At 45.4% G+C, this 24,998-nt stretch overlaps 1 protein-coding gene across 8 annotated transcripts in view; it reads right to left on the reverse strand.

The window, feature by feature from the left end:
• Positions 1–24,998, reverse strand: part of NEK11 (NIMA related kinase 11) — a 155,241-nt gene that overhangs the window by 5,550 nt on the left and 124,693 nt on the right. For 6 of the 8 annotated variants that reach the window (XR_008549589.1, XM_037524455.2, XM_054689189.1 and 3 more), the window contains one exon: positions 22,991–23,087. Coding sequence is in view for 7 of the 8 variants with exons in the window: in XM_037524455.2 (XP_037380352.1) it covers positions 22,991–23,087 (97 nt within the window). In the remaining variant the exon portion in view is untranslated. Of the gene's footprint in view, positions 1–9,102; positions 9,359–22,990; positions 23,088–24,998 lie in introns of those variants that run through there. The other 2 variants (XM_054689239.1, XM_054689264.1) reach the window with 2 other exon arrangements.

A 24,998-nucleotide genomic window follows, 5' to 3' on the forward strand; every position in this document is an offset into this window, starting at 1 on the left:
CAGAATCAGGGGAGTTGGCAGAAGCTTCTCCAGGTTTTTGTAAAATCTCAGCTGCCTGGAGCAAATCTCCAACATGTGTTTGGCTACATTTCCAGTTGAACAAATTCATTCAAGAACAAGGGAGCACTTCTCTCCCCTGCTTCAATCACCTATCTTCCAAATTCCTTTACTGACCTCTTTTCATGGTTACTTTTTATTTCCAAACACTGTATGTTATTACTTCTCTGTATTTGCTCATCAACTGTTGACTGCTCTGTGTGCCTTTAATTATCTCCTAGGGCTCTAAAGGAAAGGGTTATGTCTGCTTAGATCAGACTGTCACAGAAAAATTGTCAGAAGAGCAGCAAGGAGCAAATTCTGAGCCAGTGAGTGATGTTCTGAATGGCCTCCACCTCAGTCTGCACGCCAGGGAGAGTTCAGGGGGCTGTGGATTACAAACCCCACTGTGCCGTGAACCTGACTTCCTAAATGGGAGGCCGCCTGAGAACTAGGGGTGGATTTCAGTGGCCTTGCTTAGCTTAAAACTGAACATAGGCACACTCTTGCTCTTGCTCTCTTGGCTTCAGTTTGCGCCCGGGTGTGTCAGCTCAGACAGTACTGCTGGTGGGAAGCATCATCCAATTAATAGTCTCCTCTCTTCCTCTTCCCTTTTTACCTTCCTCCTGCTCCTTTCTCCTCTTCTTTCTTCTCCTCCCCCCTCTTCTTTTTTCCTCCCTCCCCTTCTCACCCCCCTTGCCTGGGGCCTGGGGTGGCTCTGGAGGAGGGAGGCTACTTTTGCTAAGGTGATGAAGGAGGGGCGGGAGTAGGGATGACATTGGAATGCAGGCCTGACTGTTAAAACCCAATTTCTGCCAGGGCTGGGGAGAAGAGCATCCCCAAGGGAGGGAAGAGGAAATGCCCAGGGGCTCTGTGAGTCCTCTGTATGGAGAAAAGAAGACGAGGGTGGGTGGCTGGGGTCTAATTCAGAGGAGAATGACAGGAGGTGAAGCTCGGGCAGAGGCAGGGGCCTTGCAGACTCCTGACTCAGTTGTGGGTGCCAGGGGAAGCCCTGAAGGGCTGGCCTGACGTGAGCCCTGTATGCACACTGTGCTGCGTGATTTGCCAACAGAGAGGAGCCACCGCCGAGAGCAAATCAGCAGAAACACTGCTCAAAATGCTTCAGCGTTCTTTACATAAGGATCCTTGTAGTTGATTCTTCCCCAAGTTTTAGAACCAGGAAAAACTCAGCTTTTTTACTGAACTGATTTCTGGAACTCACTGGGTCTCCCTCTTGCCCGGGCCACCCGAAAGCTCAGAGCTGCGCTGGGACTTACTTGCAGAATAGACTGTCCATTTATCATTCTGGCATCCGATCACAACTTTACACCTCACTATCCATACATGGTTTTATAAAATTTCCTCAGAATCAGCCTGAGTTAAAATTATTTAATAGTAATCACGAACATGGGTAGTTACAACTCAGGAGACTGTAGTTTTTCAGAACGTGTATACGGCAAGCTTTCTGGGTGTGGTGTATTGTAAACGTGGGACAGGCGGCGAGATTGTAGATGTACATCAGCCTTGGCCACTGAAACATTCCAGCAACTTCCTGAGACTGTTCCTAAGCGCACAATGTCTCTCTATTACCTTTCACCTCATCACAAGGGTGTCATCAAATATTTTAAGATATTCTAAACAGTGCAAAGGGTATCGCCATGACAGACACGCACGCAAATACAGAAGCAGCTCCGTAAACTCCGCTCCCAAATCATAATGCCTCTTCCTCATCCCCAGATTTTGACTCTGGTGTTTTACCATCACCAAGCATTTTTAAAATCCTTTTACTATATATGCAAGCATGTATCTCTCATAAATTAATCCTGCTCTTTATTCTTCACATGACATTACATTTCTTTTTTTTTTTCTTGCATTTTTTGCTCAGAGTTGTTGATATTTATCCTTTTGGATTCCAAAGCTGATTCATTTTCCCTGCGTGCTGTTCATCACTATTTCCCCTGCCTGAAGTATTCGTTCTGCTGAAGCACATTTCAGGTTGTTTTGTCCCTTCCCAAACCCACGCCCACTTCTACTTATAAAGGGACTGTGACATTCTAGTACGCATCTCCTGGATTTATAATATTTTAAGCTACAAAACATCAACAAGCGTGGAAAACAGCTTTTCAGACAGAGGGCTGCACCAAGTCATTAGTTTCAGATTGATTTACCATCACTCATGTCCGATTTTTTATAATGGTTTCAAGATGGAGATTTTATAATAAGAAAATACAATCTAGAGAGGGATAGGATGACAGGGCTTTGCTGAAAAGCTCTGTAAGTTACCAAAGAGTTCATCTAATTTAACACCTTCAGCTGACAAAGGAAACTGATAGCAGGAAGGGGAAGCGGCTTGTCCAGTGCTGAGCACCGGGCTACAGTGGATCCTACAGTGGGTCCCCACTGGGATCGGCAGGTGCGTGGAATAAATATAAAATACATAGATTGCCTTGCTTTTCCTCCTGCCTTCTACAGCACACCAAATGGCGTGCCACAAAGCTCGGACCACTTGATGAAGTCGTTGGCTGAGTTACAACTGTGCTCGCCTTCATCAATTCAAACCACATTTTTCATTTTTCAAAAGTCAATTTCAACCCGGTTTTGCTGAAGGAGAAGCAAAGATCAGAAGATGAAATCGATTTCCTCATCAAAACACAACAAGAACAACTGGATTCATAGAGGAAAATGAAAAGAAACCACAAAAGAAAGCGGTAGAACACAAACATGTTTGGAAGAATTTCTCAGCGCAAGGATGAGTGAGTTCTTATTGGAAAATGTGGGTTTCCTTGGAGAAGAGTCAATTTTAAAAGCCTTTCATTTTGTGAGTCTGGGTTCCCTCCGTGACCAGACTTTCAGCAGGCTCCTCCGAGTCTTCCTCCCCTAGAACTGTCCTCTTCTGCTGTCCTGGGCCTACTGAGCCCCACTCAGCAAGAATCCCCCCACCCTTGATACCTAACCCAGTTCCTCATTGCAATTTTCCAGCCACTGACCCCCTACAGTGGCCCATTGGCTATAGATCCCTAGTAGCCTCTGCTGAATTCAGAGCTGAGTTCAAGCTCACTCCCGTTACAGTAGTCTTGAATAAATTCTTGTTCACCTGTTGAATTCTGTTTGGTACAGTTTTTCTTGGACATTTTTACCTCCCAGTGCCAGAGTGTTCCTGAGTTTCCTACCACAAATTGCCTGTAATTCAAGTGGTCTTGTCTTGGTTAACCTGCCACACTCACCCAGTGCTCAGCCAGCACAGGAGCCCCAGCCCAGGAGTCGAAGGTGTCCCAGTTTGGGCAATAAATTATAGCATTATCTACTGGGTATGAAATTTACTGGCCGAATCCTCAATGACAGAGAACCATTTGGATTTTCAAACAGAGCTACGAAAATAACAAAGGACAGAAGAGAGCAGATGCATTAAACCAGAACACCCTCCTTTACTCCTGACTCCTGAGGCAGAGTTACATTTGATTTGTATCATTTTGTGTCCAAATTAAAATATTTCTCCATAAATAAAAGATGATGATTTTTGTCACCTCTCTCGAGCATGTTCACACATTGCCTTTAAGAAACCTGTCTTTTGATGACTACAGATGGGTTTATCACAGCACACCTACCGAGAGTGTGACAGCCCTCACGGAGAGAGGGAGGGAGGTGACAGAGAATGATCGTGAGAGGTTGGGAAGGCCAGTGTGGTTCAGGCCTTAGGAAAACCAGAGGAGACAGGGGACTCAGTCCCTCATTTTCTGGTGAAGGTGCAAAACAATAGCTGAAGCTGGTACCTGTGCTTGACAGGTGCAGACAAGTCGAGCTAGAGCTGTGCCTTCCTGCTGGTCTTGGGGATGCAGCAGGACAGGAGGGAATCCCCTTGAAACCTTTCACCTATAAACACTGGGTTTATTAATTGTCTCCTCTCTTAAGTCAAAAGAGAAGACACCCCCTCCCCCGCACCCCAATCAGGGTGAGGGCTGCCAGTGGTTTTGAGCAATTTTTTTTTTTTTTTTTTTTGCTACTTCTACCTGCTTGAAAATATTTGCAAGAGACCTTTATGCTGCAGCACTTCCCAGGTCCAGCGGCATGGGTGGGATGGGAACTGCAGGCTCATGGGGCGGGGGGCAGAGGGCAAGGGTGGGGTGAAGTCATCTTTGAAGTTTCAGCCTATGTAAGAGCCAAAGATTCTGCCCTCAGTGGACTGTTAACATGGGTTTGCTAGCTCCATTTTATACAGTCATTGATGGTGAGCCGGAGCCTCTTGACTTCAGCACTCAGCAGGATCAGAAAATCTTAGAGCAAAGGAGCCACGGCCGTCAGAAGGATGCACGACTCAAACCTCACCGCTCAAATCACGGCCCCGGGGTCTCGGAGTCTATTAGAACCTTAGAGCCATGCCAGGCCTACTAGTCAGAATCTGAACATGACAAGACCCCAAGTAATTTGTATGCACTTATTTGAGAAATGCTTACTGGAGCTGTGCATTTCACTTTGAATACCAAAACTCTAAAAAGCATTTAAAGCCATCTCTTAGCTTTTGACAGAGAAATTCTGATGCTTTTAGGGGCTCAGATCCAAACTCGGAGGCATCTTTCCCCATACCAGAACCCACTACTGAATTACTAAATTTAGTTTTCTACAGTATGAGTTTAAATCTGATAAGAGTAATAGAAAATGGGCCTCCATCAATTCCAGGCTGCCCCTCTCTCTCTCTCTCCTCCTTTTCCCTGGATCTCTGATCTCTGGTGCCCACCATTGCCTTCATATGGGCATTACACTTACAATTCTGTAGCTCTGGGATGGGGCTGAGGTCCTCTTTCTAGTGGACATCCAGGGGGATGCTGCTGTTGCTGGTCTGCACTCACTTTGAGACTCAGCTGGACTCAGCTGACAAAGCTACCAGAAACATCAGGCAGGAGCACCAGCCATCAGGGGTGAGGACCGTGAGTAACCCTTGTTAGAGCCAGAAGTCTCCCCTGCAAATGTGACAAGGTGACCACAGTAATGAGCTGGCTTCGTCTGTCACTACAGCTTCCCCCATCAGATCCAGGCCAGGCCTCAGCAGCTCCAGGACCACACAAATGCTACATTCAAACCTGTGCTTATTTTTTTCTATTCTTGCAGGAACTCTTATCTTGAAATCATATTTTATTTGCTCCATCTCCAATATTTAGTGATGACGTCTATCACACGCTCCTCCACTGTGTCCTTGGTGCATGGAACACCTGGTATTTCTGACACTGTCCTAGATTTAAGTGGCAACTGCTGGCCTTAGGCTCAGTCCTGAGGGTGCCCACAAATTGCGGGTGGTAGGATGGAGGCTTCACCCCATTATATTCTATGCTGAATGAAAAGAAACAGGAATTATTACTTAAAGGCAGGACTTTCAGTCCAGATTTTAGATCATCAAAACTTCCTTTGACACGAAATCATTTGAAAGTTCCTACTGTCTCACCACACCCACTGAAATGTTCTCATTTCAGCAAAGTTAAGGTGGCTGAAGTATCTATAGGCCCAGGAAGATTTTATATTTTATGCTTTCTGTGGGATGATTTCTTTGTCATCGGTCCTTGCAAATCAGAGGAAGCACACTGTTAACTTCAAAAATTCATGACGTGAAGTAGAGGGGGGCACTTTCCACCTCTCTGTTCTAAGTCCATGTTTGGTGCTGATATATTTGCACCTTTCCTCCCTGTGTCTGCCTGAGGATGGAGACATACAAAGATACCAGTGAACACACACACAGACATATACTCACATAGGCACACACAGATATACACACAGACACACATAGACATAACACACACAGAGAGAAACACACACACACATGCGTGTTCTTTAAAAACATGCAGAGAAATGCAGGTCTTAACGACCTTGCCACTTGATGAAGATGCTGAATCTACCCTCTGTGTCTGCTCCTAGGAAGCGTGTTTGCATTTAAGAATAAAGTAATGAGTAAAATGATGTGTTCCTCCAAGGCCTGGGGGGGAGGAGGGACATGCAGGGTTAGCTTTCTGAGTGACAGCTACAAATTAAGCCTCTATGAGACAAGTCTCTAATACGCTTGTATTCACTTTAAATTTTGCTCTACTTAGAGATCATTAAAAAATAGGATGATTAGCAATTAGGCTGCTTTGATGCTTGATTCATGCTCTCATTTGCATTAAAAAGTTCTACTTGAGTAGAAAAATCAGAGTGGCATAATGTTTCTTTCCTTTTCTAAGATATTGGGCTGTTTAAAGTATATGTTTATATTGACCGCAGAACTACTGTCTACCCGGTGCACAGAAAACAGAGTTTTTTGAGAGTTCTCTTTACATACGCATTGGAGCCATAAACATTTTTATATCTTTGTATCAATGATTTAAAGGCACATGAATACAGCGCTTGGAGAGGCCAGTCCCAGACAACTGAATGGGTGCATGGGCTCACACACGCGCGCGCGCGCACACACACACACACACACACGGCCTATTACAAGAGGGCCTTTGGTGGGCAGTGGGCTGGTGGGCTGTGTCTACTGGAGCTGTTGCCTCAGCTCCAAACCTGCTCTTCTGGACCCAAGACTCTGCTGACCCTATTTTAGCCTTGCCAGTTGCTCCCTCTAAAGTGGGCTCACAGCCATGTTGCTTGCCCCCCAGGCTAAATATTAGGGCCCACTGGCTAGGAAGATGCTGGACAGTCTCTAAGGCCTGAGAACTGTTATCATCTTCACAGTCTGGGGCTTGTACATTCCCAGCCAGCCTGTTTGGTCATGATCTAGGATGTGACACTGAAAGGGCAGAGGAGGCAGTCATGGTGGGCTGGGGACATAAAAATGACACAATTATCACTTTCCCAAGTCCCAGGCACTGTGCTAATCACGTCATATGTGTTTTCTAGTTATTTCAACCTTGGGAAACAAGCCTTGTCATCCACCTCTCAGGGAAGATCACACGAAATCTCAAAGAGCTAAAGCGACTTGCTCCAGGTCATAGAACTGTTCAGTGGCATTGAGTCAGCTTGGACCTGGGCTCCCTGGCTCCCAGAGCCATGCTCCTCGCCACCCCAGGGTGCCCTCGTCCCACACATCCCCCCATGTTGGCTTTAGGTGCCTTCTCTTGGAAGCTGAGAATGTTATGGGCAAAGCTCTTAGCTTCTTGGGTGACTGTGACCTGGTTCTTTTCTGAGCTTTTCTGCACCTACCTGGCAACAGGCTCTAGTATTTTCCTAAGATCGGTTAAGCCCACCAGCTCCTTCAAACAAAAAATGAATTCAAAGTATCTCTAGCCTTTGCGGGCTTCCGTGGATTCAGCCAGTAACTCTTACAAAGAGTAGCCAGTGATTGACAACTTTTGCTAAATCGCCACCTTCTTCAGGATGTTTATCACTAGGCCATCCTGATTTGCATCCAGCAAGCGCTGGCGAGAACCATACTCTGCAATGGTACCCCTTCCGGTGCCATCCAGGGGTGCCCTCCGAGGTCAAACACCAGCTGCCTCTGCACGCACTGTGGCTAGCCAGTCTTGACGATCATCCATTTCCCCACTGTGACTCACCAGCCACCAGTCAGTCAGCAGCACAGCAGCACGGAGAACAACATGAGTCTGCATTCTTTGTTGCGTTTACTCAGGCCCTTACTGAACAAATAGAGAAAGTGCAGGAGGAAAGGGAGGTGCAAAAGCTGTGGCTTCCAAATCTCCTAGGCTGATGGGCTTCTGGCTGCATTTAAACAAAGGAGGGCAGTTCCTGGAGTCCCCCCTCATCCCAGAGGAGTTCATGAGAGGGGGAAACAGTGAACAGAGCTGGTGGGCCCTTCATTCTCTCCTGACCACAGGATGAGAAAGGAGGCATGCGATGCAGAGGCTGGGGGGCTGTGTATTTACAGACCGCCATTGGGGGGTATCGACCACAGTAAAACATTATTTTAGAGCCAGTTGGGATGATGCAAAGGGAGATGCCCCATTATGTTGCTGTACTGCTGTCTTTGCCTCTCTTTCTGCACAGATGCACACTGTAGGTCTATCTATTGATGCTCAGAAGCAGCCAGGAAACACATCCCGCTGCTGCTGCCACTCAAAAGGCGTGCACGCCACAGCCTCTGAGACTGCTTTTCCCTTGAAGTTAGAAAGCACACTTGTCACATACAATGCAGAAGTTACAAGGAAAAATCTTTTGAAGGGCCCAAGTGTTCCCCAGCGGATGTGCCCACAGGATCCGGCCCCGTGCAGTTTTGAGAATTTGTTGTTAAGCCTCGCTGTCTCCTATGAACACTTCACATGGAGCCTCGTGAGAACCCAGCTCCTCACGGCAGCCCAGCAGTGTCCCCAGAGAAACAAACCACTGGTATCTGAAAACTGCCCCTTTAAAGCCCCTTTTCCTTACATCTAAATCACAACCCATCTAGGGGAGCCCAGGACCTGAATTACTGATCTCTGAGTAACCCTTTGGAGACTCAAGGGTACAATGAAGGAGAACCCAAATGCCCTTGTAGTCCATCTGTCCATTCACTCATCCTTCAGTTATCCGTGGAGCACCTGATCTTTGTAGGGAGGAGTCAGCCACGAAGCAGACTAAGAGTTCTGTCGGCTTATCACAGAATTTTCCTTTATGGACAAAATGCAATAAGGAGATCTTATCATCATATCTGCTCTTCCCTCACATTTCTGAACTTGAGGGGTGTTTTCTCTAGAAATGTTTACAGTCCGTCATGCAAAAGGTTCACTGCCTCACTTAATGTACGCACCGCCTCTTGTGCTCCAGCAGGTGATATCATTGGGAAGAACAAAATTAGAACACATTTTGTACCCAAATATCCTAGTCTACAGAGTGTTGGTGTCATTGGGGTGTGGGTAATGAAGCTTCATTGTTTGGGAGCTGTGCATAATGAGAGCAGGTCATGCCACTGCGGGCAGGGGTGGGAAGGGTTTGTGTGTCTCGCAGCGGGCACTCGGCGTCCAGCCTCCTGGCAGTGGCACCTCCAGGTTAACTTTGATGGCAACGCAAAAGACTCTAAACAATGATCTAAGTAACAGCTCCAGAGCCCAACTGTGTGGCTTTGGTTTTTCCCAAGACACAATGGGAAAGCGTGTGTTCCAAGGAATTTTAATGTTTTTCTTTATACCATGGTAGGTGGAGTCATCGCCCAGACCAGGAGCCTGGACGCTACAGCAACGGGCCAGGCAGAGGGCAGAAAGCAGGGCGCAGACTGCAGGACTGACAGTGTGTGCCTTCCAGGAACCAGCCAAGGGCGAGGGCGCTGAAATTGACTCTTGAGACTCCTCCAGGGCAAACAGAAGTGACTTCTGCAAAGGGGACGAGCCCTGATCGGAAGAACAGACCACTCCAGTCCAGAAGGTGGATCCTACCAAGAGGAGAAAAATTCTAGACCAGAAGAGGCAGACTCTAAGAGTAACCCCCATTTCTAAGGGGCGGGGTGGGAGTTGATCATGCTCGCTACCTCTCGTCCTTCCATCTAGCCATGAGAATTTGTTTTTATATTCATAATTGTTGGTGATACTCAACAAATCCTCGAGACAATTTTAGACAGTTCTGAGTTAAAAAACAAACAAACACAAAACCCTCCTGTTCCGTGATATGAAGGCCTTCCCGGCTATTATGGAGAAGGTCCGACCGCGTGGCCCTGGCCAGGCCAAGCTAGCAGAGCCGCCTACCCAGGTCTGAGGAGGCGCTGCAGCGAGTGATGGGTGGTTGTTCCCCTGTGTCCTGCTTTCCTTAGAGCATCTACAGTAGTGCTTGTTCTTTTCTAGGAGTTAACCATAAAATTCAAAGTCAAAAACCCCTGCTAGTTAACGAATGCATGGCAGAGGGGAACACACTCAGCACATCAGCCAAGGACACCCCTGTCATCTGTTCCTCAGAGAATTCAAATCAAAATCTGCCTTCAGTTTTGCTCTTATCCCTACTTCAAGGATCACCTATTTTTACTTAAAAAAAAAAATGAGATGCAAACATTTAATTCTAATTAAATCGAACAGACTGTCAATCCTCTGGGTGCGCCACAGTGTCGTTCAGCACAGGACTGCTCGGGCTCACCAAGGAAGCCACCATTCTCACAGCCATGCCTGCCCCACGCCCTGCACAACTGTCGTCGAAGATGTGACTTCACTTCCAACGTTCTATGAAACACTGTGAGAGACTCTGCTTCCCCAAGGGACCAGCAACACTTACGTTCTTGAAGCAAGAACCAGAAATTGTATCCTTTCTCTTTTTTGATTTGGTTTCCTGGAAACTCAGAGCCAAATTATATACACTCAGTCACAGCAACCAAGCTCACATGTTGACTTTCTTGCCCTGCTAACACACCCCCATTTTCCTGTACTGATTCCACCCAGACTGCCTGTGGCTGTTCCTTTTGCTGCCTGTGCCTCTCACACCCAGAGGAACAGAAGGAAGGACAGCTGTGACTCTGACTCACCCCACTTTATCAAGAATACCCATATGATCCAGCAATTCCACTCCTAGGTATTTACCCAAAGGACACAGAAACATCCATTCCAAAGAGCACCTGCACCCCTATGTTTATAGCAGCACCGTTTACAATAGCTAAGCTTTGGAAACAGCCCAAATGCCCAAAAATAGATGACTGGATCAAGAAGATGTGATCCATATACACCATGGAATATTACTCAGCATTCAAAAAAGATAAACACATGCAATTTGCAGCAACATGGATGGCGCTGGAAGGGATCATGCTCAGCGAAATAAGCCAGAAAGAAAAAGAAAAATACCGGATGGTCTCACTCATAGCAGGAATCTAGAAAACTTAAATAAGGGACCAGGAAAATGAATAACTATAAGAAAGTGAAAATCAAGATCAACAAAAAACTATGAACCAGAGACACTCTATGGGGTGTGGGGTCGGGGAGGGGAGGGATTGGGGTCAAAATAAGGGGGTTGCAATTGTATGGGGAATATAAAAATAAAATTTATTTAAAAAAATAAAATAAAATATAACTTAAAAAAAAAAAAACCAAGTAACATTCGTTCGGCTTCTTCCTTTGCCGATATCCTGACCCCATACGTCAGAGGGCGCCTGCCTCCTTCCTAAGGTCGGGCGAGCTGGGAGTCCAGATGTGACGGGTTATTCCCAGGCTGGGGTGGGAAGGGTCGGCTTGCACACTCACTTTCTTTTTCTAATTTGTCAAACTGAAAACTAGTGAGGCCCCAACTCAAAGAGGACAGCAGCAAACGCAACTGCCTGCTTATCCAGTGCTGCCGGGGGTATTTAGGGTTTTCAGCATCCAACAGACTGGAGAGAGTTCGAAATAATATACAAACAGCTGTGCTCATTTATTATGATTTTATCATAAACATGCTTAATTGTTTCAAAATAATGCCTATTGCCTCCAGCTAGGAAAAGTTCGATTTACTACAATTCAGGCATAGTCTTGTTTCCAGATTTTGGAGTTCAAGCTGGGCTTGGGGGTTCCTTGGTCCTTGACGAAGGCCATGAAAGAATTCAAAGCCATGTCTCAGCAGAAGCCAAGGAGAGTCTATTTAGAGCAAGGAGGCCCGGGGGAATTCAGGGAAGAAAGCTTCGAGGAAAGGTTGGGGAGCCCCTGGCAGGAGGGTACAAAAGGCTGCTCACTCCATCCCTTGCTGGGGTACACTGTACTGTGCAGGCATTCCTGGGGTGTTGGTTTTTTCAGTCCAGGCAGCATTTTCTAAGTCACTCCCCCTCTACTGTGCTTCTGGGATGTAGTTTCATCAGTGGGGCAGCAGGCTGGGCTGGGGGCTAAGAGTCTCCCCTCTGGGCATTTCTTGGCTCACCCTTGCTTTACTGGCTCTGACAAGTGTTTTCCTGGGGTCCTGGGCATAGTTGGCCTTTGGATTTTCTTTAGGTACTGCCCTCCCTGTCAGTCTTAGTGGAAATCAAAGACACATACTGGTCTCTAAGAAGCGGGGAAGAAAAAACCATGAGCAAAGAGTCAACAGGAGGCACTAGGGACAGTGAAGCAGGCTTGGGGCTGCAACACAAGCATTGCCCAAAGTCTTTGAACTTGTGGCCCCACCTGCCCCCCCATTCTCAATCCTGCTGTTTTGCAATTGACAATAGCTGGAGGGTTCGCTTTAGGATTTTTTACTTAGAAGCAAGATTTCAAGTTTGTGTAAGGAAAAACCCAAAATGATAAGCATTTTCAGAGTCAACTATACATTAATGCATAAAGTTTGGTGCTGTAGAATGGCAGCCTGGAAAATTTACAAGTGATTGCTACTGTACCATGAGCTCACCGCTCTGCCACCCCCCGAAAAAACACCCACAACTTCCTGCATTAAAAATTGTCTCAGTGCCTGCTTTGCAGTGAGTCTAGCTACCACAGGTGCTAAAGAACACAGTTGAATAGGAATAGCCAACCATTGCTTTGGAGTCACATAAGTCTTTGTGACATAGAGGCTTTATCACCAGCTTCCAAATCTTCAAAGTCTGGACCCTCACAGATGTGTTGGGTGAGTAGGAGTGTTGGGGAAAATGGACCAAGAAGCTAATTTTCAGTATCAAGCAACATGGTACAGCATGAAGACAACAGAGGCGGAAGATGAGACACTCCCAACACCCAGGGGTTTGCAGAAGTCTTGGGAAGGGCCTGGACTGCCACAGGAAATAGACTGAGGGTGTGAGCCAAAGCTGCTTCGAATTGGTGGGGCAGGGAAGAGCTGTTCAATGTGTAGATGAGTCAGGAGACTGAATCCTGCCTTCACTGAAAAGGGTAAGTCATTCCTGGCCCAGGGAATTAGATATGGCCTGTCACTTGAGGGAGAAAGTGATGTCTGAGCAGTGCATGGATTCACCCATCCCTTTATAAGAAACGGGAACTTCCTGGTGGGTTCCCCCCAGGTGGCACTTGGCATGCCCCACAGTCTTGTGACTCACACTCTGGAGTTTGGTCACCCTGAGGAAGGTATCTCCCTGGTTATGTGCCTCACAGCACCTCATGCCTTGCAGCCAGCAGGCACTCAAGCAAAGCAAGACAGACAGATGAAGACCTTGAGACAGCCCAGAAGCAGCCTGACCTGCTCTTTAAAGGCTTCCTCCGCCTCAAGTGTGAATTCAGAATTGCTGCTCTTCTGGGCTCTCTTCCTCTTCCCTACACATAAGGTTTTGTTTGTTGTTTTTGAAATTGAAATGCTGGCTTCACTCAGTGCTTCCTTCAAAAGCACTAGCTTTTATTGAAGAAGGGCAAGTCGGGGGCATAACTAACCCCTCCTCAATGAGGTTTGGAAGGTGAAGAAGAAAAGTCACTGCTTCATCTATTTCTCTCCATTGAAGGGTCATTTCAAGTAAGGAGAGAGAAGGAGCTTTATTCATAAAGTATGTGGAAAACCTGAAATAGTAAGCTCTCTGGATTACATATACACATTCGACAAAAGAGAAGCTTGGGCTCAGAGAAAGAGATGGTGCCGAAATACAGAGATCAAACACCCAGCCACTCAGGAAAGCCTGCGAAGGGCAGAGAATCTGACAAGCAGACCAAGCCTGGAGGCTCGCCTTGGCCTTGGGAGCTTCACTTGGCCTTTCTGAACCACAAATTCTTCTCTTGAAAGTGGGCTGGGACATATTTACGACTGCCAAAGGAGAACAAGTAGGTTTCAGAGCATGAGGCCAGGCCTGTGGTAATTAAGAGGCTCCTTCTGAGTTCCTGGGGGGACCCCGGCTTCTGTGTCATTTGGATCCATCATCACCATCCCACTTTGGCAGTGCCCAGCACTGGTTTAAGAATTAGCCAAACTTCTTTTCAAAGCATAGCCATGTCTCTTACTAGTTGTATGACAGTAGGAAAAGCTCTAACTCTTCTAAAATGCAGCCTCTTTACTTATAAATTGGAGTGTTAGCACATCACAGGTATGTGCTGGGGCTGCGTGCGTTAGTGGGTCGGGCTAGCACATGCCCTGGCACGGAGCAGGTGTACAAGGAAAGAGAGTTGCTCCCCACAGACACTGTGGCTCGGGGCCAGCTCAGAACCCATGGGGATACTATTACAGTCCCCATGCTCCCCTGTCTGGCAAACAGCTTTAGCCAGTGCTTCATGCTCCACTGTAATTTTCACCCATGATTGCTACTGTGCCACGAGTGTGTATCAGGTTAATGAGGAGGACAACAAAGGTCACGGGTTTCTCATCTTTAGTTCGACCTTCCTCGATCAGGGTCTTCTGTGATTGAAGGTGAAAGAAAAATGTCAGGAACTGGCAAGCCTGCTCTCCCAGACTGAACCAGTCACTACATCTGCCCTCAGCATTGCTTGTACATCCTCCATGTGCCTCCAGCTGCCTCTAAATGGTCGACCTCGGGCCTCATAACAGCACTCGCCATGGCCGTGCTCTGACCTTGGCGAGACCTCTCCAAATAGCTGACAGGAGCATTTAGCAACGAAACTCCACAGTCCCCCAGCTCTCCAGGAAGGCCCTGCAGCCAGTAGCCGACACAAGACCTAGTGCCACCTGCCTAAGGCAGGCCTCAACAGCACAGGCACCAACATTAATACATAAACTGGTCGGGAGCACTTCTGTGGCATGCTCTACATGGGGCATGCGCTGACAGAGAAGAGGTGAGTGCCGCAGCCCACCACACACGGTGTGGGCCCCACAGTGCCATGAGACCTCCCTCCTCCTCATCTGCTTCAACAAAGATTGCAGACTAGTGCTGAATGATGGGCGAAGCCATGCCCATGCGGGCACGACGCCACACACCACCACAGAGATCGGGCTCTCGGGCTCGACAGCTGACACTCAGACACTGAGCCCAAGTGCCCTGGAAAGGTGAGCCCTCCTGGGTGTTAGAGAGTTAGTGCACCCCAAGTCCCTTCACCATTAAGGTAATTCACACAAAATCACTGGCTGAGGGACTAAAGGAGAAAAAAAGTATGACTTTTGGAAACCTACGTGAGCAACACCGTTGGACTTCCTGAGTGGGGCCACTGGTGAGCTGCGCTGGGTCTCGGCCGAGACCGGAAGCCCACGGTGGCCTCTGCCCTTCCACTCCAAATCCGAACTTGGGACATCCTGTGTGCCCAACTCTCAGGTGTATTAGCTGAGAGATGAGAACACAGCTTCCTAAACTCCAAAGCGCATACCAAAAGCAAATAAAATAGATCCTGCAGTAAAAGATCATATTTATTAAAGAGACAATAGATGAAGATCATGTAAAACATGAAATGCAAAAGTTTGATTAAGCATTCTGCTGGGAAACTGGAGAAGGAACACTCATACATTGGTGGCGGGAAAGCAAAATGGCCTTTGGAAATAACTACCCAAGTTATCTATGCATTTATCCCTTGGCCACACAATCCTACCTCTAGAATAATCTGTCTCAAATATAAACTGGCAATAAAACAAACAACAAACAAAAACCTGAATGCACAGGCTATTCATTACGGTTTTATCTGTAATAGATAAAGACAGGAGAGCCCACATATTCACCTAGGGGTCAGGTTGAATGAACAACGATATAGTCACATAAGGGAGGCTTGAAAGCTATGAATAGCAATGGCGTGTCTGGCATATCCCACTCAGAAGAGATCTCCAGGAGATACGGCTAAGAGAAGCAGACAAAAATGGCACATAATATGCTAGCAGTTTCTTTAGTGGAAAGGGAGGAGCCACTTGTTTGACTATATTTTAAAAACGGAAGACTAAGCCATAAAACTTTTTTTAAAAAATGACTTCCATTTTGGAAGGAAGAGAATAGAAGAAGGAATTATACACAGAAGTTGGTCTTTTAAAGTTATGTCTTTTTATAGATTTGACTTTGAACCTAAAGAAACATTTTACATAATTAAGAAGCAGTAATAAAACAAAAGCAGTTTCTAAAAATTTGAAACAAACCTTCATATAACCCACATTCAGCTATGTTTAGATCAGGGCATGCTTGTGAGGAGACCGCTGAGGTGAAGGGAAGAACCATGTGAAAATGTTAGAACAGTGCTTGGAGCTCACACAGGGCAGGAATAGTATTTTTTCATACCCGCGACCCCCTGCATTTAGTATTAGACTCAATGGTTCGCTGGCCATTGGTAGAGTGCAAAAAAGGATCTCACATCAGTAGCAGGCAAAAATCAGTCATAAATGCCATCCTGGTTTCACATAATAAAGCTCAACAGTAAGATGACAAAGTATTTAATTGCTTCCAGGGAACTGAACTGAATCCTAAAAAGAAAACTCAAGACCGCTGGAACGCAAAATTATCCATCACCCAACAAGGTAAAGTTTACAATGCCTGACACTCACTCACAGATCACCAGGAGGCAGAATAATATGACCTAGAATAAGAAGAAAAATCAATCGATCAAAACCAGCCAGAAGTGACACAGATGTTAGAATTAGCAGACAAGGACATTACAGTAATTATTATAATTGCATTCTACTTGTTCAATTAGCTAGAGGAAATATTGAAAATGTTAGGCTGAGAAATGGAAGATAAAACTCAGATTAAACTATCATGTCTGCAATGAAAAAGACACTGGAAGGGATTAACAGCAGCTTAGACAATGCAGAAGAAAAGATTAATTAAGTTGAAGACACAGCAATAGATACTTTCCAAAATGAAACAGAGCTTTTATGTGTATGAAGCCTAAAAAAATAAGCAGAGCATCAGTGACCTTGGGACCACTTCAAGAAGGCTGATGATATATGTGTAATTATAACTCTCACAGGGAGACAGATGTCCATGCAAACATTTGGCTTCTCCTGTGCCCTCCACATGAACTGACTCAGAGTTGCAGTCACCACAAGGAGACCCCCTCTGAAAATTTCGGAGGGCCCAGAAATTTCTCAGGACATTGACTTCCAGGCAGAGAAATGGGCTCAGAAGCTCCCCACCATGCATCAGAGCCTCAGGCCTTCTCCATGGCTTCAGGTTGAGTCTTAATGAGGTGGATTCCATCCTTATGCATGGTCCAATGGAGCAAGAGGACATAGGTCAATTTTACCACATTGTTTCCAAGCTCTTAGGCCTTCTCGCCAGTGCAAGAACCTGCCAAGTCCCTGATGGGAAACCAGAAGTTCAGTCTCAGCATAAACGGGAAGTGAGTCTTTTGAACAATGGTTTCTGAGCCTTTATCCCAAAACCTGGTTCTCAGGACAATTCTGTGGAGAATAAAGGAATTCAGAACTACAAGAGTGTGACATATGCCATTCATAGATCTAGAGCCATATCCACAACTACCATCCACGTACATTTGGGGACTGTGATGCTAAGAGATGGGTCCATTACCACAGATGATACAATATTCTGGAAAAAGCAACATGAGGGAGACAGAAAACAGGTCAATGGTGGCCAGGGCATAAGATGGTGGGAGAGATGGACTACAGGGAACACAGGACAATTTTTGGAGGTGAGAAAACTCTTCATAAGCTTGATTGTGGTGATGGTTATTCATAGTGCCCTAAATTTTAAATAAGTGAATTGGTCAAAACTCATAATCTATATACTAAAAACGGTGAGTTTTACTAGACAAGAATCATGCCTGATACCTCCCTTTAAAAAATAAATGGTTGTAATTAGGTTTTTTCCTGGTCCCTTATTTAGGTTTTCTGAATTCCTGCTATGAGTGAGACCATATTTTTCTTTTTCTTTTTTTTCTTTTTTTTTTCTGGCTTATTTCGCAGAGCATGATCCCTTCCAGCTCCATCCATGTTGCTGCAAATTGCATGAGTTTATCTTTTTTGATTGCTGAGTAATATTCCATTGTGTATCAACAAGCAACTATAAATCAGAGACACACTAGGGGGATGGGGGAGGAGGGAGTAGGATCAAAACAAGGGGTGTGGGAATTGTATGGGGACTATAACCAAGATGAAAATGCATACATTGTGCAAAAATGCAAAAATGATATAAAAAAAAATAGTTGGACCGTGGGTACCTCGGTGGTGGGTGCATTGTGGTTATGGGGTGCGGGCCGCCTGTACTTCCAATACACAAACAATGATGTAAATCGTTTACTGCAATTTAAAAACTAAAGTAAAATTAACTATGTATGGGTAAAGATGTTAGCTACACAGTGTGATGATTATTCCACAGTGTATACAGATACCAGCGTTATACACCTGAAACTAATGTAATATATCAATTCTATCTCAATTAAAAATGTAAGTGGAAAAAAAATCTTAAAATAAAGATTATTTCAGGGGAAAATCATAATGGAAAGCAAGTGAACAAAAAATATTTCAACACTGAAGCCTTAGCAATGTACATATATTTTTATATAATATTTGGCTTTTATTAAGATTGATCCCAGCTCCTATTCTGGTAACAAACTCCTTCCAGGAGGAAAGTCCTTTTGAGTTAGTGTGTCTCAAACAGTAATTTCTATGTGACTATCCAGAGAGGTTATTAAAATGAAGGTTCTGACTCACGAAGGGTGAGGCTGGAGATTCGGCAGGACTCACAGGCCTCCAGGGGAAGTCAGCGCTGCTGGCCTGTGGACCACACTTAAAATAGCAAGGCCCAGGATGCCAGTGAGATTACTTGACAGGGGCCTGAAATCAAATCCAGCCCACAGTAGTCTTCTCCACAGAAAACCAGAGACTCTGCTCTGACAGTGGAGGCCTCAGGGGGCCCACGAAGCTGCAAAGGCCCACCCAGCCATCTATCCATCCAGTCATCCCTAGATGAATGGCAACCACTCTTCAAATGCACATATATAGAAACTACTCAGCCAGAAAGGAAGTCAAAACTGATTTCCTGTCATTCTGCCAACATTGTAGGGACTCTGAGTGGCACCACCTAACACTGCTGAGAGCCAAGTGCCGGCTGTGCCCCCAGCGAGGGAGTTTCATTTGTGGAGTCTCCCAGCAGGAGTAAGAAATGGCCGTGACAGGAAGCCAAATGTTGGAGGATGGGAAGTGGACTTTTATATCCAACAGCTTCATGATATTTTCCCAGAGAACTGGCACTTCTTTTGGCATGCTTAAAAAAAATTGCTATATGTCTTCACAGGTGACTTCTTCACCCACAGATGTCCTCAGGTGTAAAACATCACTTAGCAGATAATACACGCCAACAGCTTGAGACACTGGGCTTGGGGCTTTTCGAGAGGAAACAACCACGTGTTTATTGAGTCTATTGTAAATGGTTACCATTTACGGAGTACCTACTATGTGCCATGAGCTAGCCTAAGTGCATTTCACACATTCATTGTCTCAACTAACCCTCACAACAGTTCCATGAGGCCGGAACCATTATTAGCCCCACTCTACAGATAAGAAATCTCAGGCACAAGCAGGGTGGGTGGCTCGTCCAGGGACGCATGCTAGTGATGATAAGCAGGGACACGACTCCAGCTGTTCCCATCCATCCTGACCTTCCTCCTGACCACCATGCCATGGGCTACGCTATGTCTGATGCTGCGTATGGTAATGATCTCTAAGCCCCAGGGTCCCCCAGCTGAGAGATCTTGATCACCACAGGCATTGCTCCCCAAATACCTTACAGAACTTTGGAGAGCAGATGATGATGCCATTGGCCCAAGACCCTTCAACCACCACAGCAGAGCCTTTGAAAGCCCTGATGAGTGAACTGAGAGGTCAGTTATCTAGACTGCACCTTTCTTATCTGAAGACAGGGAAGACTGTGGAGAGGGAAGATGAGGCAGGGAAATCAGGAGCTCACTTTTGGACACTTTAAGTTTGCAATGCCTCGTGGACTTCCATAGGGGGAGGTCAAAGAGCAGGCTAAAATTCACATATTACTGACTGTTGACGGATAAAAAGACATGAACAGAACTTTCTTCAAGGTTACACAGAAGAATAGATGGGAGTAGAGATAAAACAAGGTTTGCCAGGAGCTGATAATTGTTGAATGGGTTGATGAGTTCATTGGGATTGATTCTTCTGACCACTTTTGTATATGTCTGAAACTTCCCAAGATTAATTTTTAAAAATTTGGAAGGCTACAGCATCACTTATATAGGATACAAAAAAAAAAAAAAATACAACCTGGAATCTAAACATAAGGAAATACCCAACCCAAACTGAGGGAAATTCTACAAAATAAATAGCCTGTACTCTTCAAAAATGTCCATGATTAGCTGAGGAACTTTTCCAGAATAAATAGCACCAAGGAGACAGAGGAACTAAATACCATGTATGATCCTGGATCAGAAAAAAAAAATAGTATTATAAAGTACATTGGGGCAGCTGGTAAAATTTGAATATGGATTGGTGCATTAAATAATATAAAATTCCTTAAATGTAATCATTGATTGTGGTTATACAAGAGGATGCCCTTGTTCTTAGGAGCTGCACACTTAAATATTTAGGAGTGATGAATCATGAGGAATGAAATTATCTCTCAAATGACATAGTAATAGTAATTATAATCATTTAAAAACATTTAACATAGATGTAGAGAGAGTGTGCAGATTATAAAATGTTCACAACTGGTGTTTCTGGGTGAAGCATTTACATAGACGCTTGCTGAGCTCTCCCCTTCTCTATACCTATACAAACGCTACCTCTTGGGTCAGGCCAAGGCCTAGTTCCCAACTCTCTCAGCAGCCTCCTCAACTGCCCCTTTCTGGCCTTGAAGCCCCACCATCTGCTTGCTTGGCACAAGGTCATCACCTCATATTACACAGCCACAGTGTTGTCATTTAACTTTTCACTTCAAAGTTTGATGCTTTATCTACAATCTCCCTAGGGACAAATGTCATTCATTGTTCACTAGGTCCCAAAAGTTGCTGTCCACATGTTGAGCACACAGTCATAGCTCACTGTGTATTGGAAGAATCACAAGATTCCCTCTTTTTGGTGTCTTTAACTCATGGATCTCTTGCTATCTCTGGGTAGTGTCGGTATTGGGCTGAATTCTCAGACATCCTGCTGGAGTTCTGGAATTGCTTATTGGTGTGGGGAGCTTTCAGTACCTCACCCCCGCTGGAAATTGGGCTGCAGAGGACACCACCACCAACACAACAGGTTATTCTACCAGAGGAGCAACACTACTGTGGGGGAGGAGTCCCAGGTGCATTGATCCACATTACAACCTGAGCCAGAAAATACCTGGTCAAATGCAGACAAGCAATTAGAAAGAAACTATATACTAGGAATAAAACCACTAGACTGCACACCTAGCTCATTTATTTTGACAAAAATGTTTTCATTTTAATTATTTAAATGGTTTCATAATATGCTAGGAAATGGAATTCATTAGTTAGCAAATGTAATGAATTCCTAGCTCAAAATTCAGATGCTAATACCTTACTAAATTTTAAAAATGAAATAAAAGAGTTGCTTTTATGGTGAAGATTATCTACTGGAAAATTCTCCATAATCGCCTCCTAGCGAAGAGAAATGGAAGTAAATAGGGGGTGGGGAATGTAGTCCAAACTCCCTCACTTCCAGTTCCTGAGCGTCACCTGTTCCCATGGTAACAGTGTTACTATGTGATCACTTAGGCAAAGGCAGAACTTGAAAGCAATACGCATCTAAACACATTACCAGCTTCACATTTGGAAATAATTTTCAGCACTCTACTTCTCCTTTGCTTTCAAACACTGGCTGGGAGGATGATGCACTGTGTTGCAAGAACAATGTAAATGCAAATTGACTGAAAAATAATTTTGCAAACTTCCCTAACTACTCAACCAGCACCAATACAAGAGGCAGATTTGGGGGAGAAGTTTCTGAGTTGGAACACCTACAGCAGGGGTTGGCAGCCACACAAACACTGGCTCACCATCTGTTTTTGTCCATCTCGTGAGCTAAGAATTGTTTGACATGTTTAAATGGCTGTAGAAAATCAAAAGAACAGCACTATTTTGTGATATCTGGACATTATATAGAATTCAAACCATAGTCTGAAAACAATGTTTTATTGAAGCACAGTCGTGCTCATTAATGTATATATTGTCTGCTGTGTTGGCACCATAACAGCAGAATGGGGAATGATGACTGAAACTATATGGCCTGCAGAGACTAAAATATTTACCATCGAGTCCTTCACAGAGAGTTTGCCAACCCTGATCTACTCACGTACAACACAAGTGGTACAGAAGTTAGAGCAGGAGGCTGGGTGTCTTTTCTTTGCCAAGACGTCTGTAGCAAGTGCTGTCAGTCCATTTGGGCAGCTGCAATAAAGTACTACAGACTGGGTAGCTTACACACAACAGGCATTTACTTCTTGGGGCTCTGGAGGCTGGAAGTCCTCCACCAAGCGCCAGCATGGCAACCCCCTGGTGAGGGCCTCCCACGTCCTGGTTCATAGCGGGTGCTTTTCCCTGTATCTTCATAAGACAGAAGGGGCTAGGGATTTCTCCAGGGCCTCTTTTAATAGATGCTGTGGAACCTGTTTTGAGTCAAACAGACTCCATCTTGTCTCCAAGCCACCATCCTGAAACTACTGGGTGAAAGTTAAACAGCTTGACTTGGTTACTGGGTGACAATGAAAAAAAACGAGACCCTCTGTGGATGGTGACCACAGACCCCCCACACTGCAGCCTTCTCTCTGGATTCTTCTGACTGCCAATCATGCCAAATTAAGAACCAATCCAGTAAGTTTCACAACAAATGACCTAAACTCAGAACACTTCCCTGCCTGAGCCCTGTTCCTTGACCTGATGGGACACACCTTGGGGCCGCCCCGTGATTAAGATCTGACCATGATTCCTAATCTCGAATTAGGTCCTTTTGATTACATTTTGGCCTGATTATCACTTGGCCAATGGGCAAGAATCCCATTCATGAGGCTCCATCCTCATGATTTAAGCACCTCCCAGAGGTCTCCCCCCAGTAAAACCATCACCTTTGGGGGTTAGGATTTCGAGATATGTGTGTGTGTGGGGGGGCTCATTCAGACAATAAATAGCAGTTCTTCCATGTAGATCCAGGCATATGCTGTGCAACTAGGAAATCACTGCTGTGGTATTTGTGGAGATAAGTAAAATAGCATGTGACCCGATCGCACTCTTTGTCAAGCTGTTTGAACGCTGCCCTCTCCCAGGGCCAGCCCTCTCCCAGGGCCAGGTCTCATGCTACTTACTCCCTCATGCGCTTCACCTTGGTCTCAGCCATCGCACTGTTGAAGACTGTTGGTCCAAGGGACACGTCTGGAGCTGCGCTGGTGACGGTTCTTGTGTCTGAAAATCAATGCACAGCCCTTACTGACTTCATCAGCACTCAGGCCACCTCGAGGCAACATTCGAAGGTGATCAGAAACCAGGAGCAAATCCACCTTTTGCCACAAGGTAATGCTACACTCATTAGAGGTGAATTCAATTATGACATGCACATTAAGAGGATTTATTCCAAATGACAAGATTATTTACGGTTTTACTTTGCACAAGGAATCCCTGCACCAAGCCTTTCTCGAAAAGGATTATTTAAACAGGACTTATTTTATTTATTTATTTATTTATTTATTTATTTTTTACATCATTTTTCATTTTTGCACAATGTATGCATTTTCATCTTGGTTATAGTCCCCCATACAATTCCCCCCTCCCTGTTTTGATCCTACTCCCTCTTTTCTCTCCTCCCCCCAATAGTGTGTCTCTAGTTTATGGTTGCTTTTTGATTTTGATTTTTACTTTATTATAATTAGTCTTTTTCCTGATCCTTTAGGTGGGCTTTTCATACTAGAAATCTCAGGGGAGGGAAAATGCATCTAGAGAAAAGCAAACATTCCTGGGAAGCCTTTGGCCACTCTTTTTCAGCAGCTGAGGATATTTGCTTGACGGATGAGGAATTTTTGCTAAAAATCTGCGTTTTCCCTTTACCTTGTCCCACACTTAACCAGGAGCTTTTTTCTTGCAGTGGAAGGAAGGTGCTGAGCAGAGGCTCATCCGCGGCCTTGAGCTTCAGGTTGGAGCAGAAGACTCCAAAGTTGGGTTTCGGAGGCAAAACATGGCTCGTGAGAGGTATGATATGAAATCTGCTGAGGGGATCACGGTTTTTACCTAGATACCCTGGAGGCTCTTAAAAAACATTGTTGGAACTAAAGGGCAAGAAATCACCCACCAACTGAAACAGTACTGATTCCTGCTGAGAAGCCAAAGCTGGCCCCTGAGCAAGGGCTTAGGGAAATCCAGAGTGGATACTCCTGTTTGTCAACCCTGGGCCTGGGGCATAGTTCCCCCCTGTGCATCTCCCCTTCTCACGCCCCACTAGGAAAGAACTTTCAACACCCTAATACTCAATTATAAATTACACCCGTCACATGCATGCTGTGAAGCTGCCGCTCTTCCCCAACAGATGTCACCAGACAAGTGACTGATTTAGAGGCCAGGAAGGGAGTTGAAGGCCAATGCCCCTTATTCCTATCAGAAAAGCTTTTCTCTTATACTTTTAAATTTCAAACATTACATGCAAATTCTATTATTTCTCATACCCCCCCCCCCCCCGAGGCGTGCATCCCACTGGGAACTTCTTGCTCTTACAAATATCACTGAGATGCTGAGCTCTTGCTTTACTCTGTCAGAATCTCTGATCTTTCCCCAGGCTAGGATTCTAGACGGGGACTTCCCAGATCAGCTGCTATGAGCTTTGTAGAGAGCACACTGTAGTTGTCACACAAGCTTGCCCTTCCTAGGGTCACACCAGTAATGTCCCCAAGTCAAGACTAGTGCCTGAGATGTACCCCTTCCTTTCCTCAGTCCTGAGATCACCCTTGCCACACTCTGAGAGAAAACACAAGTCTTCATCACACAGCAGCTTCATGCCATCTTCCATGTCTCCACAGGGTGTGACCACAGCTTCTCCCCAGGGGAGGCTTTGGGGAGGAGGCAGAGTGGGGGCACAGTGGATCATTTCATGTTGGTTTCTTTCTATGATCATCTTCCTACGACCTGAAACAGTTACTGCACCACACCAGGTAACCCACCTGCCAGCTCAAAAACAAATATTGGCAAGAGTGAAGGGAAAGTGCTGCCTCCCCATTTTTTCCAGAGAGCTGGCCCCTCCTGAAGCTTATGCTAATAAAGGTCAAAGCCATTTCCATGAGCTGCAGTGTACTTTAATCTAGCCACTATTCCCTGTAGGGAGGCTCTTGG

Source organism: Talpa occidentalis, unplaced genomic scaffold (genome assembly GCF_014898055.3).
Source record: "Talpa occidentalis isolate TD23 unplaced genomic scaffold, MPIMG_talOcc4v2.1 talOcc4.10, whole genome shotgun sequence".
In the NCBI taxonomy this organism is placed as follows: domain Eukaryota; kingdom Metazoa; phylum Chordata; class Mammalia; order Eulipotyphla; family Talpidae; genus Talpa; species Talpa occidentalis.